The sequence below is a fragment of the Neolamprologus multifasciatus genome, chromosome 20 (genome assembly GCF_963576455.1).
Source record: "Neolamprologus multifasciatus chromosome 20, fNeoMul1.2, whole genome shotgun sequence".
Classification (NCBI taxonomy): domain Eukaryota; kingdom Metazoa; phylum Chordata; class Actinopteri; order Cichliformes; family Cichlidae; genus Neolamprologus; species Neolamprologus multifasciatus.
The window spans coordinates 32,716,483-32,734,130 of record NC_140458.1 but is presented as its reverse complement, the minus strand read 5'-3'; the positions used below and the strand labels follow the sequence as shown (position 1 = coordinate 32,734,130).

The 17,648-nt window shown below is 40.6% G+C and overlaps 1 protein-coding gene and 1 non-coding gene across 2 annotated transcripts; both read left to right on the top strand.

The window, feature by feature from the left end:
* Nucleotides 1-929: 929 nt before the first annotated feature.
* LOC146495340 (small Cajal body-specific RNA 2) lies at nucleotides 930-1,264 on the top strand. The gene has a single exon (XR_014871748.1).
* Nucleotides 1,265-2,230: 966 nt separating this feature from the next.
* smc5 (structural maintenance of chromosomes 5) lies at nucleotides 2,231-17,607 on the top strand. The gene is made up of 24 exons (XM_085145463.1): nucleotides 2,231-2,640; nucleotides 3,925-4,066; nucleotides 4,366-4,418; nucleotides 4,649-4,811; nucleotides 4,901-5,035; nucleotides 5,186-5,326; nucleotides 5,415-5,576; nucleotides 6,814-6,885; nucleotides 7,026-7,281; nucleotides 7,420-7,574; nucleotides 10,159-10,272; nucleotides 12,254-12,348; nucleotides 12,484-12,616; nucleotides 12,759-12,932; nucleotides 13,374-13,543; nucleotides 13,674-13,797; nucleotides 13,967-14,089; nucleotides 14,182-14,307; nucleotides 14,456-14,551; nucleotides 15,046-15,150; nucleotides 15,266-15,385; nucleotides 15,876-16,055; nucleotides 16,386-16,481; nucleotides 17,172-17,607. Exons 1-24 carry the CDS (start codon nucleotides 2,474-2,476, stop codon nucleotides 17,304-17,306), a joined length of 3,237 nt encoding a protein of 1,078 aa, XP_085001589.1. The 5' UTR covers nucleotides 2,231-2,473; the 3' UTR covers nucleotides 17,307-17,607.
* Nucleotides 17,608-17,648: the final 41 nt, after the last annotated feature.

Genomic DNA, 17,648 nt, shown 5'->3' with positions numbered 1-17,648 from the left:
TATATATATATATATATTAAAATATATATATTAAAATAAATCTTTATTCTGCTGGCTCATAAAGACACACAGAATTTGCCAAAGGGAACAGTTAGAAAGTATTCTATTACATAACATAATATAAGACCAACAAAAACAGGAGGAAGTAAGAAAATGCAAGAACAAAATGAAATATATTTTAAACTTATTTTACATAACTCTCTCTCTCTCTCTCTCTCTCTCTCTGTCTCTCTCTCTCTCTTTACCATTACTTCCGTTTACCATTACTTCCGTTTACCATTACTTCCTTTTACCATCCCATCATGGATGGTAAAAGGAAATAATGGTAAAAGGAAGTAATTTGTGGGATCAACCATCCAAAGCAACAGAGAGGCAAAGAAGAGAGTGCAGGGAGGGTCGAGTGTTGGGGATTTCTGACAGAAGCAGAGCAGAGTGAGTGAAAGGGAAGGTTTATAAGATGGTAGTGAGAGAAGATCATGGGACTAACAAAAAAGACAGGAGGCCTAGTTGATAATGTTAATGTTTTCACTGAGAGTGACCAGGATGGAAATGATTAGAAATAAATAACATCAGTGGGACAACTCAGGCTGAGAGCTTTGGAAACAGTTTTAGAGATGGTTTGGGCATGTGCTGAGGGGGATAGTGGATGGAAGACAAAAGACGATGAATATAGAGTTAGGGGCAGGGTAAGAGGGACGCAGGTGATCTGCTGTGGTGATCCCAGAAGAAGATGAAGACCTGTTAACACTTAAAAAGCTTTGCCTACATTTGAATTGATTCAATGAAATATATTTGGGGATTTAGGTGATGGTTTCATATGTATATTATGTTACTACTGGTGGCCACGTGATGTCGCTAAATAATCGTCGGAGTCGATGTCCCATAATCCCATGCGGCTTTTGGCTTTAAACCGGAAGCGTAAGATCCGTCTTCTTCATAGTTTGAATGGCTTTTGACTGAGTGGTTGTGTGTTTGAATGAGTGCGTGAATGATGTGTGAGTTTGTCGTGTCTGTGTTCATTTTAAAAACCTACACACTGATCTTATTTGATCCGGTCTGAAGTGGCTCTGCTCTGACCGGAGATGATAGGAAACGCGCCCGCGAGCCTTTGTGGCGATGTGCAGCCGGCAGAAACTTTCAGGGCCTCCACGCTCCGTGCCGTGGTTAGAGGTGATGAATTGATCAGATATACTAGCTCTGTGAGAGTTTGAGTTCATCTCAAGCTTCGCAGTGGTCAATGAGTACAGAAGCGATTCTGATCTAACCACAGCAGGAGGAATCGTGGAGGAACACGACCTAAAGAAACGGCTGCTCGTCACATACTGCTTATTCTAACGGTTAAAACGAGCTCAGACAGGCTTCGGACTGTGAAAATACCAGGAAAGCTAGGCTTACCAAACGCTCGTTTTCCTGGTAAAGACAAAAACACCCAGGTGTGTTAGTCCTAAAGTTGCTTCTTTAGTCAAAAGCACTTTTCCTCCCTTAAAGCGACCGATTCAAAGGGAAAGGGGGAAAGTGGGAACAGAGCTATACGGGATTAATTCAATCACGTAATGAAGATAATTTAAGGGCTGACTTCTGTTGTATTTATTTTCAAAGATTGACTGTGCAAGCTTTGTTTTTCCAAAAAGAAATAAAACGGGTTTGGCTTTAAAATATTTACATTTACAAATATTATGAAACTCTATCCAAAGAGTTGAACTTTCTGACCTTGTTTAAAAAAATACAATTTAATTTTCTTCAACGTCCATGGTTCTCCAGGCCTGCAGCCAGCTCATCAGCTACACTGAGTCACAGTCAAGAGATGAGATGATCCAAATCCTCAGAAATGTTATCACCTCCCATTTCTGTTTTTGACCTGTGGAGATGTTAATTTAAAAAACCCATTAGGCACTTCTCGAATTTTCAGAATGTTCCACTTTGGCTATAATTTATATTTTAGGACTTAATGAATCGAATCTAAAGCCTTCATAACACTTTTTTAAACTCTCGCATTCTTCGCACTAATCCATCATACTAATCTTCCCTGGACCAGTATCAGTTTGCATTTCAGGGGAAACTGGTCAACATAGACACATAGATAGGTATAATAGGGTATAACAACATTTAAAACTCCCCATAACTGAACTGCGAACTTCATTAGAAATCTTTCTTATTAACGCTAACACAACATGCATCACCTGCACGTGTTAAATTGTGTTTTCGAGTATTTTCTACTCTCCTTTTATTTTCTAATATAGTATTTTATCATTTGGAAATCAAACATTTTAGGTGCATGCTGTACGTTTGTTATTGTATGGGTAAAAATCATATCTCGCGATAGCTTTAGCGCTGTGGTCGCCTTTGTGTATACACGTGATCTTTTTGGTCCAACCGGCTTTCAGCAGTAACTCGGCAAAGCGCGCGAGGTGTCTGTCAGCGTGCGTGAACGTGCCCGGTTGTCTTGTGTGTTCCCTTCCCTGTTGGGGTCACCATGGCCGAACCCAGCAAACGGCAGAGGCTCAGTCACATTAACAGCAGCTCACAAACTTCGAGTAAAAGCTTATCGAGCATTTTCACGGACAGTCAGGAGGAAGGACTCGAGGGGGAGGGTCGATTTGTGGAGGGATCCATACTTCGGATCACCATGAAGAACTTCCTGTAAGTTGCTGCTCCTCAGTTGTCAGCGGTCAACGTCTGTAAACTGAAACTACCGGAACACCCCGATTTACCTGCTGATAGCTACAGCCAGATGACCTAGATAGCATATATGCTAACATTTTGCCACCAGTTTGCAATTAAAAGTTAAACCCTGAGCCCTGTAAACACGAGCAGGTCGTAGACCCACTGGTGGAAGCTGCTACAGACCGACTTATGGTCCAGCAGCTACAGTTAAGTCCAAATGAGGTATTTTAGTGAGCTTTCCTATCTAATTGTACGATTTAAGGGGTCACATTCAAGGCGGGTGTTAAAATAGAAATATTAAAGAAGGGGTTCGCCATGAAGAACCCGTTATCAGAATCAGAAAGGGTTTTATTGCCAAATGTTGAGCAGGTTTACAACATTAGGAAATTGCTGCGGTACTTAGTGCAAACATACTGTCATATAACGCTTAAATAGACATGAAAATAAGAATAAGAATTAAAAGTGCTAAGTAGATAGATATATACATGAGTGCAGGTGGTGATCAGTGCAAACAAGGAATGATACAGTGATCATTACGTCTGTTTCCATTGCTTTCTACTTCAAAGGGATGAGAATCACAGGCAGCTCTAGCTTAAAGCAAAGTGCCAAATCCAGCCAATCAATAAAATCCTGTACCCTCAGTCTTATAAATTCTGTATAAAAAGGCAGTGGAGCTTAACAGCGGGTTACATGCATCCCCTTTTTTCAGTCTGTTTCTAAACCATGTTCACACTCAGAGATGATAAGTAGATATTGATAACCTGTTCAGAGCTTCTTTTCCACTCAGAAAACGAACCAAGAGTCAGTTACTGGTATAACTTCTCATCTTACTGTCATCCATACCTGCCTGTAAGGTTTTTTAATGAAAATTATGGCAGACTAAGTAAACATTCATTGTTATACAGACTATTCTACGTTTATTAACTAGTTTATCTGTAATACATATTTGTATTATTGTCAACCAGCCTCCAAAATTGCAGTAACTGTGCAGGGATAAGAGTGGTTGTAAATAAGTATTTCACTGTGAGTCTGCCTGTCACAAATGTTTAAGCAGTATAACCAGATGAACAGGTACCGTATGTAAACTTCAGGTCTCACTAACAGACAGCCATTTGAAGTGTAAGATAGCAGTATTGGCACTTTTACGCTATTACATTCATTTGTACTGTTAGTGTAGATTGCAATTATTTTAGGCGAGATGGAGCATCTTTGCTCTAAAACACTGCAGGAAACCCCTGAATGTCTACCTTGCACTCGCAGGACGTACGACTACTCTGTGGTGCATCCTGGACCTAATCTGAACATGATTGTCGGGGCCAATGGTACTGGAAAGTCCAGCATTGTGTGTGCCATCTGTCTGTGTCTGGCTGGCAAGACAGCTGTTCTTGGCAGAGGTGATAAGGTAAGCCACAGAGCAATGCAAGTCATTGATTGATGCACTCCAAACTTATTTTGGATTTGTTTTCTTTTTAAAAGACCAGCAAATAAACATAATGTTAGCAGACTGGAAAAACAAGCTGTATGTGGTGATAAGCACGCCTCTATGAAAATCTTTCATTGCTCTTTTGCAGCGCATGTACTGTTGTTTCTCATCTCCCTGCCCCTTTATCAGTCAAAATATGATACTTTGAACTGAGCTCACATAGCAGATACTGCATTTGTTGATGATGATTATTGAATGGTGCTTTGTGTTTTTTAAAGGTTGGGCTCTATGTCAAGCGTGGTTGCAAAAAAGGCCATGTTGAAATTGAACTGTAAGTTATGTGAAATACATTCCACACGCTACATTACTCTAGTGCTCCGTTAGCGTTACGTGTTTTCAGAAATTCTTCATGAATCTTTTCAGAGAAGAAGTTTGAATTCTGAACCCTCATCTTTTCAAAAATGAAATGAAAATTCTCCAGAAGTTGTTACATCACCTGCGTTATCATGTTCAGCATAGTGATATGACTCTAAACGCTAGCCTTTGTTTTTGTTTTTGAAGGTACAAAAGAGGTGGTAATGTGGTGATTTTTAGAGAGATACATGCGGAGAACAATCAGTCTCTGTGGATGTTGAATGATCGGCAGTGCAGCCAGAAGGCGGTGGAAGAGGAAGTCAAAGCTCTGCGCATCCAAGTCAGCAACCTCTGTCAGTTTCTACCTCAGGTATGTTTATGCCTCCGCAACATAAAGCTGCACAGATGCAAAAATATACAGTTTCATCACTGTTTTAGTGGCTTTTTTTCCCCACGCAGGAAAAAGTGGGCGAGTTTGCCAAGATGTCCAAAATAGAGTTGCTGGAAGCAACTGAGAAGTCAGTGGGCCCACCAGAGATGTATGAATACCACTGTGAGCTCAAAAACTTCCGCAATAAAGAACGAGAACTGGAGGTAAGCTCAAAGCCAGCGATCCAACAGGCAAAGTTTGATGTGGTAGAAATAAGAAGAAAAAACTGCAACAAAATTCATTCGTGTTCGTTTTTTAAGTTGTCCTCCTCTTAAAGACATGTAACGGCAACATGGCTCTTTGCTTCTCCGTAGAACGTTGTGAAGGAGAAAGCAAGCTTCCTGGAGAAAGCCAAGCAGCGCAATGAAAGGAATAAACACGATGTAAACCGTTACTACGAAAAAAAGAGGCATCTGGATGTAATCGAGTTGCTCGAGAAGAAGAAACCGTGGGTGGTGAGTGAAGAGAAATGAGCACAGCGCACATGTGGAGAGAGAACCTGAATTAACTGTGTAAGCTGTTTCTGTTTCCTTGTGATATTAGGAGTACGAGACCACCCGTAAGGAACTCGAGGGTGTGAAGAAGGAGCGCGACGAGGCCAAAAAGCAGCTTTCCAGCCTGAAGCAGACCCAGGCGCCCATGGTGAAGAAGATCCAACAGATTGACGAGCAGCTGAAGCCAACGGAGGCACAGATAAAGGCTAAGGTGACAAATCAAAGGCTGCTGCTCTGTAACAGGTCCAGTTCCACAAGCAGATGCAGGGATACGTTATTTTTTTTCTAAATTTATTCAATTGAATTTAGAATCCGTTTTAAAATCCTTTTATTGGTTTTTAAATCTCTAAATGGTCTGGCACCTGTTTATTTGTCTGACTTGTTGAAGCCCCACGTCCCCACTCGTTCCCTTCGGTCAGCTGAGCTGTTGCTGCTTTCGGTCCCAAAGTCACGGCTGAAACTTAGAGGAAACCGTAGCTGCTGGGTGACCTCTCGTTTGGAGCTCTACTTGGCTCTTCCCAGGAGGGTGGCACGGTTCCCCCCCTTTTTGGTGGTCCTCCTCGGGTCCTCGTACTCTGGGGCCTCTGGATGTCTGGGGCCTGAATCTCCTCCATACCTGCTTCATGCCCTGGGGGGCGGGGCTATGGCTCCCCACACTCCCTAGCAGATCGTTACATGGAGAAACCTTTGGAATACAAGCGTGCTGATCCACACAGGTGTACACACAGGTGTTCACAGACGCGGACTACACCTTTCTTGGCTGCTGCCTCAAAGCACATTGTGCGCTGTCTATCTTGCGTGCTGCACAATAGCGTTTAATATTTAGTATCTACTGTTATCTACTGCTAGCTAGTTTATTGTGATGGTGCTGTTTTATTATGTTGCTCTTTTTTTGTTTGCTTTCTCTTCTGTTTTTTTTTCTCCATACAGGTGATCCAGGTGTTTTGTTTGTTTTTCTTTCTTTCCTCCCCCCTTTCTCACCGTCTCTTCTCCCCTCTGGTTTTCTTTCTCTCTCTCTCTTTCTTTCATTCTTTCTCCCTGTCCTATCCCCCAGTCATGTCTGTCCCGTCTGTAGCAACCGAAAATAAAATAAATTGCTTTGGAATAACCTTCCTCTCCATATTAGACAGGCTACATCAGTGCCAGTTTTTAAGTCTTTATTAAAAACCTGTTTTTATTCCCTGGCTTTTAACTCTGTGGGTAACTGACTCTTTTTTAAATTAATTTTATTGCTATGTCTGGTTTCTGCTATCTTATTACTATATGCATATTTGTATTGTACAGCACTTTGGTCTACCAGGTGTGTTTTTAAAGTGCTATATAAATAAATGATGATGGTTTTGTAGTAGAGGAACTCTGAATTAGAGACTGTAAAATAAGTTCATATTGCAATTTCAGTTCACAAGTCCTGTAATGATGGTGGTGAAGACGAGGTTGTTGTTTTTCAGACTGCTGCCATCAAAGAAGCCTCGCTGAAGTGCAAACAGAAACAAGATCAGCTGGATCGAAAAAACAAAGAGGTGCGGCTGTGTGTTTTTTTTTTTTAACACTCCTGGTTTTACATTTGGTACAGACTAAATTAATAATACGTTGTGCTTTTTATCTTTGTACTTAATTGACATAAAGCAGACTTTTGTTAATACGCGACTGCTCTCTGCAGATCGACGATATTAAACAAAAATTCAGACTTAAGCAGATGGAGGAGGAAGACCACCAGAAGCGAATCAGCAACACCAGAAGAACCATCGAAGACCTGAAGGCGGAGCTCGCCAAAGTTGGCGACCAGCCGGATGTAACCCCGCGCATCAACGCCGTCAACGCTGATCTGAGGCGCATTCAGGAGGAGAGAGCCAAGATCGAAGGGGAGAAGGGCGACCTGCGCAGGGAGAAGGACAACCTTTGTGCTGAATCTAGAAGTGAGCTTCCCAAAACAATTTGCATAAACAAAGATGTCTTTTTTTTTCTTTTTCTTTTTTTTGGCGCACATTTCGCTGACAAAAGCACATTATGTACAACAGATTTACATCTAGAATCGATTCTATTTTCTTTATCAGTGTTGGAGAAGAAGCTCAACGACATGAACAACATGATGAATGCCAAAGAGGAGAAGCTGCGAGGACGTCACAGGGACACACACGCTGCCCTCCAGTGGCTCAGACAGAACAAGCAACTCTTTCGTGGAAACGTCCACGAGCCCATGATGCTGGTGGTGAGTTTCACTGAACTGTGACAGGACGTGCTGCACGTAAACCGCTCTCTGTAGCATTTAGAAGCTCTGCAGATGTTTCATGCATAGTTTAGATGGAAGTGTGGGAATGTGTTTTCAAGGTTCAAGGTTCTTTATTTGTCACATGCATAGTTATACAAGTATAACACACAGTGAAATGTAGCAGACTAGCTCCTTGTGCAAAAATGGGGGGGTAGAGTAAGAACATTATATATATATATAGTATATACATTGGGTGAATGTGCAGTAGTAGCAGTAAGCAGGTGAATTCTGTACATTAATATGAATAGACATCTGACTATTTTACAGAATAGACAATATAAACATATTTAAAATTAAAGGAATTTGGAATGTACATTGTGCCTGGGTTTAGTGTGACTGGAAGAGAGTCCTGTCTCAGTCAATTATAGATGATGTGAGAGGGCGGGTGTGTGTGTTTAGGGCCCGGATGGCTTGGGGATAGAAGCTCCACTTGAGTCTCTCTGTCCTTGCCCGGATGATGCGGAACCTTCTACCAGATTGCAGAAGTTGGAACAGTTTGTTGCCAGGATGGGACGGGTCCTTCAGTATCTGCACTGCTCTAGTACGGCATCTCCTGGTATAGGTGTCCTGAAGCGGGGGGAGAGCAATCCTGCAGCAGCATTCTGCTGTACGGATCACTCTCTGGAGAGCTTTTTGGTCCTTCACACAGCTGTTCCCAAACCACGATGTCATGTTCTGTGTGAGGATGCTCTCCACAGCACCTGTATAGAAAATCCTGAGGATCTTTGGAGAGACCCTGAACTTCCTCAGTTGTCGTAGGTGATACAGGCGCTGCCTAGCCTTTTTGGTCTGGACCTGAATGTGGGCAGACCATGTCAGGTCTGAGGAGATGTGGACACCAAGATACTTGAAGGACTGCACCTTCTCCACTGGAGCTCCATTGATGATAATGGGCTTGTAGTCTTAGTGCTGACTCCTTCTGAAGTCCACCAGCTCCTTGGTCTTTTTGGTCAACAACTTTTTTTCTCGGTCAACAGCCCTAAATTATAGAAGTGAAAAAAAAAACCCAGACAAAGTCATGAGATCAGGTTCTGATTTAACAAACAACTCGTATCTGAAAGCATTTAAATCCCATGATTCTTTCTCCACGTTTAACGATGAATTTCAGCCATGTTTCTGTTTTCCAGTTGAGAAAAGCCACTTATTAAATGATCATATACTGCTTATAAATGGTTCAAGAAGGGTGGGTGATATAGCCTCAAAATTACATCATGATATTTCACGGATGTTATAATAAAACTGAATAATGTTTGTCAGTGATTGCAGTTTGCACTCAGCTGAATATATTAGTATAAACAAAATGAAATATATTTTCCTTTCTTTTTTTCCAACAAGCTGCTGTGGTTGCTGGCAGACTAGCTCCGTCAGATCATGACTCCATTGCCACAGGGTGCCAGCAGCATTATTGTGCAATAGTAGTGACACAGCATTATCTACAGTGACACCCAAGCACGAAAGTAGCCTATGTGGTGCTTTTCATGAAAATTCTTAAACGTTATTTTTAGTTTTCTGATAAGAGACAAAAACAATAAAAACGTTCCCCACACCCAGCCCCTGAGATTACAGCTACGAGAGACAAAGAACAGAAAAACCCACTAGGGTGGATATTCATAAGACGAACATAGCACAGATGAATGGGGTGGGCTTCTCCTTTACTCACAATCAGTTTAAATGCACCACAATACAAACAATGGATGCATTTTATGGCTGTTTTTAACATATTCAATGACGACTAAGTCACTCAAAAGTTTCACAGAGAGTCCACTCTGTTCTACCTCACTTTTCCTAACTGCAGCATAGAAAGTATTTTTCTAAGTACTCTCTGAGTTATTCTGAAGATGGAGAGGTACTGCAGTGATTCTGCAACAATGGCAGGGCCTCGAAAATGTTCTTCCAAGTACTTTTCAATTGTTGGCAGCGCCAAAACACGTGAACTGGTTTAGCTGGGCCTTGATGGGAGGGTAAGCATGTTGCCTAACACTAGTGTGTGTGTTTATCATTTGAATATCGTATACAAGGTACTACTTTAAATTGGCTCGGGCAGTATTTAGTGCAAAAGAGGAAGAATGAACACACCTTATTCAGTGTTGCCAGAACTCCCAGTTCAGTGATTAGGGCTAAAATGGGATTCTGGTTATGGCATAAGTTATAATGTAGCTCTGACACAGAAGTTTAATTCAGGTGTAACTTCACAAATGTCTTAGTGATCCTCTGTTGTTTGACTGAAGTGGTGAAACAAGTTTCTTTCCACCTTCAGCGGGAACAGTTTTCTTAGTGTTGTGCTCTGCTGGAGTTTGTTGTAGTAGCTCCTTTTTTAGCTGCTGAATCACCATCAGAGTAGCACGAGGTGTGATGAGACACTTTTCCATCGCTTAAAAATTCCTAACTGGCATTATATCAGATGATATGATACCGAACCACCCTACCAAACACCAAACACATTGCATCTCACAGGATAAACGAAGACTTCCTTGTTAAGTGTTTGGATTGGTTTACTTTTGTTAACTCGCTCTCTATTTTACAGATCAATGTGAAGGATCACCGCTTTGCTAAGTATGTGGAGAACCACATCTCATTCCACGACCTCCGTGCGTTCGTTTTCCAGAGGAAAGACGACATGGAGAAGTTTATGATCGAGGTCAGAATGCTGCAGGCTGTCGCCTGCTTCATTCATTTTCATTTCATTTATTTGTTCATTTCAGGCACAACAAAAATACATATATTGAACATAAAGTGCACAAAACTAAAAACAAAAATTACCTGAAAAGGAGTGGGACGAAGAAAACTTATTAAATCCCACCCCTATACTCACTCATCAACAAAAAACAATAAGCTTCCCACAGCTACGCCCATCGTTGCAACCAAACAAACCATCAACAGCCCCGGGCACATGCAAGCATCTCAACGGCAGCTCGCAACAACAAATAGAACCTTCATAACAGAATACAGAATATATAATAATTATAAATTGCGTTACCACAGGTAACAGGCAATAATAATTACATAGTGACAAACACACATACATATACATACATACATATATATCTACACACACATGTACATATATGTACATACATATGCACACACTTTTTCTTTTTTTTCTTTTTGAATCCATACCAGCAATGGTAAGAGAACGAACATTACAGAGCACACTATAACCATCATTGAGTATACTGTGACCAGACCAACTGTTTGTAGAGGAATTTAAATCTGTGAATATTTTTGCATTGTTTCAGTTGTAAACTCAGACTGTTCCAGATTTTCACACCACATACAGACACACAAAACGGGTTTACGGGTTGTTCGAGTTCTGGGTAATTTGAATTCTCCGAAGCCTCTCACATTATAAACCCTTTCTCGAATTTCAAATATAGTTTGTAAATTTGCAGGTAGAAGTTTATTAAAGGCTTTGTATAAGATTATGGATGTATTGTAATTAACCAGATCCTGGAATTTAAGTAACTTTGCCTGAAGAAAGAGTTTGTGAGTATGATCTAGATAACCAGCCTTGTGAATAATACGCAGTGCTCGTTTCTGTACTGTGACTAATGGATTAGTTTTATTTTTATATGTGTTTCCCCACACTTCCACACAATATGTAAAATATGGAAGAACCAGGGTACAGTACAGAGTACGAAGTGCATCTTTATCAAGGTATGGTTTCACTTTGTTCAAAACTGCGAGGCTTCTGGAAATTTTGGTTTTTATGTGTCTGACGTGGGGTTTCCATGAAATTTTGTTATCAATTACGACTCCCAAAAATTTGTTTTCACTCACATTATCAATTGGTACACCTTCAATGATAATTGGTAATTCTATATTATATTTTAAATTACTGAAAAACATTGCTTTAGTTTTATTTATATTTAATAATAATTTATTTATATCCATCCATTTTTTTTTATTAATTTTAGCTCCCTGTTTACGGTCATTACAAGATCAGTATAATCATCGCTACTGAAAAATATGTTGGTGTCATCTGCGAACAGTATGAGTTTAAGTACTTGAGAAACATCAAAAATATCATTTATGTATATATTGAAAAGTTTTGGTCCCAACACTGACCCTTGGGGAACACCACATGTAATACCAAGTTTCTCTGAATGGTAATGCCCTATGCTAACATATTGTTCCCGACCCGTTAGGTAACTTTTTAACCAGTTACCAGCTTTCCCTCGAATACCATATCTTTCCAATTTATCCAATAAAATTGAGTGATTGATTGTGTCGAAGGCCTTTTTGAGATCAACAAAAATACCAACTGCATATTTATTTTTATCCAGTGCATTAGTAATTTCTTCTACTGCCTCAATTATCGCCATTGAAGTGGTTCTTTGCGTTCTGAAACCATACTGACCAACATTTATTATTTGATGTTTTTCAAGGAATTTTTCTAATCTTGAATTAAAAAGTTTTTCTAAAATTTTTGAGAATTGAGGCAGTAGAGAAATAGGCCTATAATTGGTAAAACTGTGTTTGTCATTACTTTTGTATAGTGGTATTACTTTTGCAATTTTCATTTTTTTTGGAAAACAACCGGACTGCTTGGAGGAAAATATTTCATCCGATTAGAAATGTTAGTGAAGCTAATGATGTGTTTGATCTGTGGTGACCCTCAGGTCCGTGACAAGATGAACTTGAAGGTGAACTCCATCTGTGCTCCGGAGGAGTCATGTTCTAAACGACCGCCATCCCGAAATATTGAGTCCCTGAGGTGAGAGAAAATAAATTTAGTTCAGTTTTTTAAAAATCAATACAGTGTTGTTTTTGTTGTTGTTGTTGTTGTTCTTTTTTTATCCTGATGTATCCGTGCATCTGTTTCCTGCATCTTCTTCTTACTGGCTTTCAGGCGTTTCGGGTTCTTCACCTACCTCCGAGAGATGTTTGACGCCCCCGATGAGGTCATGAGTTACCTCTGTCACCAGTACAGGGTGCATGACGTGCCAGTGGGCAACGAGCGAACCAAATCCATGATTAAAACGGTACGCTTGTAAACGAATAAAACCCCACATTGTTCTCCTTAACATCAAAATCTCCTGGGAGTCCGTCGCTTTTAACTTTGCTTGTATTTTTTGCTTTTGTGGTGGAAAGATTTTGACACTGACCCCAATCTGTCTTGTTCAGGTGATTGAGGAGCCCTACCTCAAGGTGCTGTACACAACAGAGGAGAGGTACACTGTCAAAAGGTCCTTTTACTCAAACAAGATAAGCACCAGCAACTCTGCGGTGCACCCGTCCCAGTACCTCACCATCACTGTGGATGCTGAAGAGAAACGACAGCTAGAGCAGCAGATGAAGGTAGGAAACCGTTGTGTGAAGAGAGCTGGAACGACAGCAGCACCTCAAGACATTTCAGTTTATTATATTGCTTAAAGTCCGTGTAGAGCAGTAATAAATGTGCGCTTTGAGTTTGTCATGTAACAGAAAAACGTACTTTAAACCACTCAAGGATTAACAAAATTCACCAAGTGTATAAGATTAGGTTTTAAAATTGTTAATAAATGTGCTCTGAAACACTGAGGGGCATGTCCGATCGAGGGGTTGATTGCTTGAGTGTTAGGCAATTTGGACAATGAGCCGGGTTTGTTTTAAGGGGGAAATTACCAAAAACCCTTCATGCAAAACTGATGAAAAAAAGTTTTGTGTGTAACTGCACACTTTCAAACTTAGGCGACCTACTCTTCACTTGTTTTCTGCAAACTTTTTTTAAACATGTGCTTCATTCTCCTGCGCGACCAGTCCTGTGAGTCAAAGCTGCGAGACATCGACGAGCGGATGAAGGCCTTGCAGAAGGAAGCCGTCGCACTGGACCGCCGTGACAATGAGCTGTTGGCAGAGAAGAAGAGTCTCTCTGAACTAAAGGGGAAAAAACGACAACTGGAGCAGAAAATTAGTACCAAACAGGACAGGTAAGCTTCATTTAAAGGGACAAAATGCTTAACACTGACTTTTGTCATATGTCTTAAATGATCTCTGCACAGAGGCATCAGCTTGGTTATGAGATTTCAAAAACTCATCTGTCTCTTCCTCTGTGTTTAGTCTGAAGCAGATGGAGCAGAATATTATTGACCTGACAAAGATTGAGGAGGAGACTAAAAAGAAAATTGCAGCTGTAAATGCTGAGAAAGTGACCGTAGTGACTGCATTCATGGCCCAAATGAAGGTATGAATAAGGGAACCTGACTGCATTGCTTGTGTTAGCTGTGGTAGAATGGCATTAAGCCCTTCTCTGTTTTTATATCATCGTTATAGCAGATATTATTGAAAACATCTATGATTGAATAATTTCACAATTGCATTTTTTTCTATTCACTTGTCTGCATGACCTTCAGCTGAGAGCCAAGCTGACGATGGAGAAGGTGCATCTGGCGTTGGAGACGGTGGGGCTGACAGCAGAGAAGAACAAACTGGAGAATGACTGCAGAGAAGGTGCCTCTGAGCTGAGGACCACCGATGTAAGTATTTAGATGGGGAGCTTGCTCGTCTGAGGATCGGGAGGTTTTGCATCGCAGATTTATGCTTACTTGTCGCGTTTGGTTTTTTTAAGCAAAAATGCAGCCGTCTGGAGCAGAGAAAGGTGCAGCTGACAGACCAATGCAAAGGGCTGTTGAAGAGAGCAAAGGCGATGTGTAAGATGCAGCCTGATCAGTCGTTACCCGAAGACCTGCGTAATGTGAGTGTTCTTCACAGTTTTATTGGTGAATATGTGAAAGAGACTGTGTAAAATATTACCCTTATAATATATTCTAGTCTCTGCAGTGAAGCTCCTCGGAGCCTAAAATTCAAATCAGTCCACAGCTCTTTTTTTTTTGTTAAATCAGGCTTTCAGCAAGCTCCCTGACACGCTGGATGAGGTCGATGCCATGCTGAATGAGGAGCGCTCCAGAGCCGAGTGCTTCACTGGCCTCAGTGAAAATGTAAGGACGCATAGAAATCAGGTTTTCATTTATGCTGCGGGACTTCTGTCTTCAGCGTGGTCGTAACTTAAGTAAGAAAGCAGTTTGGAAATGTTAATAAGCATGCATTAGAACAGGGATGTCAAATAAGTGCCTCTTTCTTTCAGGAGAAAGAACTTTCACTAGACTTTTAGAAAAGAAAAAGAAGCAACAGTATTTCTTATTTTTCTACATAATAAGGAAATGCTGCTGTAGTAAATGAAACAAATATCAGCATGATTTAAATTGTAAGCTTGTTTGTTTTTGTAACTGTCCAGTGGGCCGGATTGGAATCTTTGCTGGGCTGATACTGACCCCCGGGCCTTATGTTTTACACCCCTGCATTAGACCTTAAAAATGCCCTTTTGTTCAGACAGTTCGTTTTATTTTTACTTAACAGTTTATTCCATTTATGTTCTTATTTGAAATATGAAATATAAATATATACAAATATTGAACCTCTCTTGACTTGAAAGGTTGTCGATGAGTACAACAGGAGAGAGCAGGAGATTAAACAAATGGAGAAAGAGCTGGAAGAAAAGAGCAACGCGCTGAACGCCTACCGACAGAACATATCTGAGGCGAGTGATTACCTGGTTTCACAGGAATTGTCCAGCTTATCATTTGTTGTGTGACAGAATGGCTCTCGGGGTGTAATGATGTGTATATTTGGACTTTTTTTCTTCTGTGTCACAGGCTAAGGAACGCTGGCTTAATCCTCTGAAACATCTGGTTGAACAGATAAACGAGAAGTTCGGTGCTTTCTTTCGCTCCATGCAGTGTGCAGGAGAAGTCGATCTGCATTCAGAGAATGAGGTAATTGCAGAGTCACAGCACACTGCTGAGGTCTCCCTTTGCATCACCTTTAACCACTTATGATTGAGCGCAAGTTCATTGAAAACTGAATTTTGAATAGATATGGTAGGCTGTTTAACTGAGGGAAATATTAAACTGTATCTATATTTTTAACGGATGCATTAAATTGGAAAGGTTAAAAATATAGATACAGTTGCTTTAGGGTTGCCTTATTATTTTTCACATCATATTTCTTCATAATTCAGCATGAATTTAGTTTAACTGAATATATTAGTGTCCTCTAGACTTAAAATAATTTAACTTAAATTGTCCAGTTTATCAGTGGTAGGTCAGTTATCTCTCGTGCGGTCGTACTCGCATCAATTCAGTAGATTTATTGATGATTAAATATCACTCGTAAAAATCTTATCCACTTTTTTGTGAATGGATAAGATTTTTATGAGTGTCTTTAGAAACAAAAAAAAGAGAATACTGGGTCTTTCCACTGCAGGAGGAGTACGACAAGTACGGGATCCGCATCCGGGTGAAGTTTCACGCCACCACCCAGCTCCACGAGCTGACGCCTTACCATCAGAGTGGAGGAGAGCGCAGCGTCTCCACCATGCTTTACCTCATGGCCTTGCAGGAGCTCAACCGCTGTCCCTTCAGAGTGGTGGATGAGATCAATCAGGTAGTTCTTACACACAGTCTCAACAGAGCAACCGTAACAAAGGTGCACGAGCTGCAGGTAGTGTAATTATTAGGGAAACCCAGGTACGAGTTTCTCTTTACTGTCATGATTTGTAGGCAATTTTTTTTCCTGCACACATTTATTTATGTGCAAACCACTTCACACAGACAGATTTGAAAAGACCTCAGCTTATGTGCCGCTGCTTTCATGAAATTAACATTTTAACAACTTTAATAAATAGAACTCAGATCACGCCGACAGGCATTCACACAACAGTAGTCATCAATTGCCTTTATTAAAGAGTCTGAGCCCACCTGTTTCTTTATGCAGGGAATGGATCCTGTAAATGAAAGAAGAGTCTTTGACATCGTGGTCCGCACAGCCTGCAAAGAGACAACGTCCCAGTACTTCTTCATAACACCTAAAGTAAGTGTTCTATGTTCATGCAGACTGCCTGACAGGAAGTCCCAGTGGTACCAAGGAGCTGTTTATGTGCCACTTTATGCCAAATAGTCAGACTGTTTGGACTAAAGTATTGGGCTGCATCACTTCATCTTTGAGTCAGATTGCCACAGGTATAGAAAATCAAGCACTTAGCCACACAAATGTTTGTAAAAGAATGGGTTCTAAAGAGCTCAGTGTATTCAGATAATAGTATGCCACCAAATTTTAACTGTAATGGGTATTTACTTGCTACTTCATCAGGGAATAAGTTAGCTACCACAGCCATGAAGTGGCAGACCACTTGCAGGTACATAGCAGATTTGCCCATAATGCTCACAGTCACCAACACTCTGCTGACTCAATAACCACAGAGCTCCAAACCTCCTCTGACATTAACATCAGCATGAAAACTGTGAACCGGGAGCTTCCCGACTAAGCAGTGTTTTTGTCCATATCGCGTATCTCCCTCAAAGTTTGGGATCCTGAAATAAATATGGATGTTGGACTGAAAAAACTAATAATAGTGCTGCTCTCCAACAGATCTTCATGTAAACAGTGAATTGTTGGCTAAAAGGTTTTTTATTTTATTTAATCTTGAAATGTTTTTTTTGTTTTATACGAATGCACAACAGCCCTGTGCTCTTAATGTCTTCCTGCTGTGTTTTCCTACAGCTGCTGCAGAATCTTACGTATGCCGAGGAGATGACCATCCTTTGCATCCATAACGGCCCCCACATGCTCTCCCCCAACCAGTGGGACGAGAGGGCTTTCGTCAGACGGTGCCTTGAAAGAAAAGCCAGGGCATGAGCCCCCTGGAACGACCTGTTCTCCTCGAAACTCTTTTAAAAAGAATTATTGGGTGTATTTTTTCACTTAATGTTCAGAATCCTTAATCTGCCATTTGTGCAGTTTTTTTGTTTTTGTTTTAATTGTATTTGGCATCTTTAAATCAGATTAAGAGAAAAGTGTCCACACATAATATCTGTCATTAGTTTTCATCATTTGCACATTTTCTTATTTATGCAGCCAATATCTTGTGTCATATGTGTCTTTAACAGTTGGCTCGTGTTTATATATTTGAATAAAATGTTCTGCTGTTTCTCTGCTACACTGGTCTTTAATGCTCACTTTAATGAAAAACACAAACAC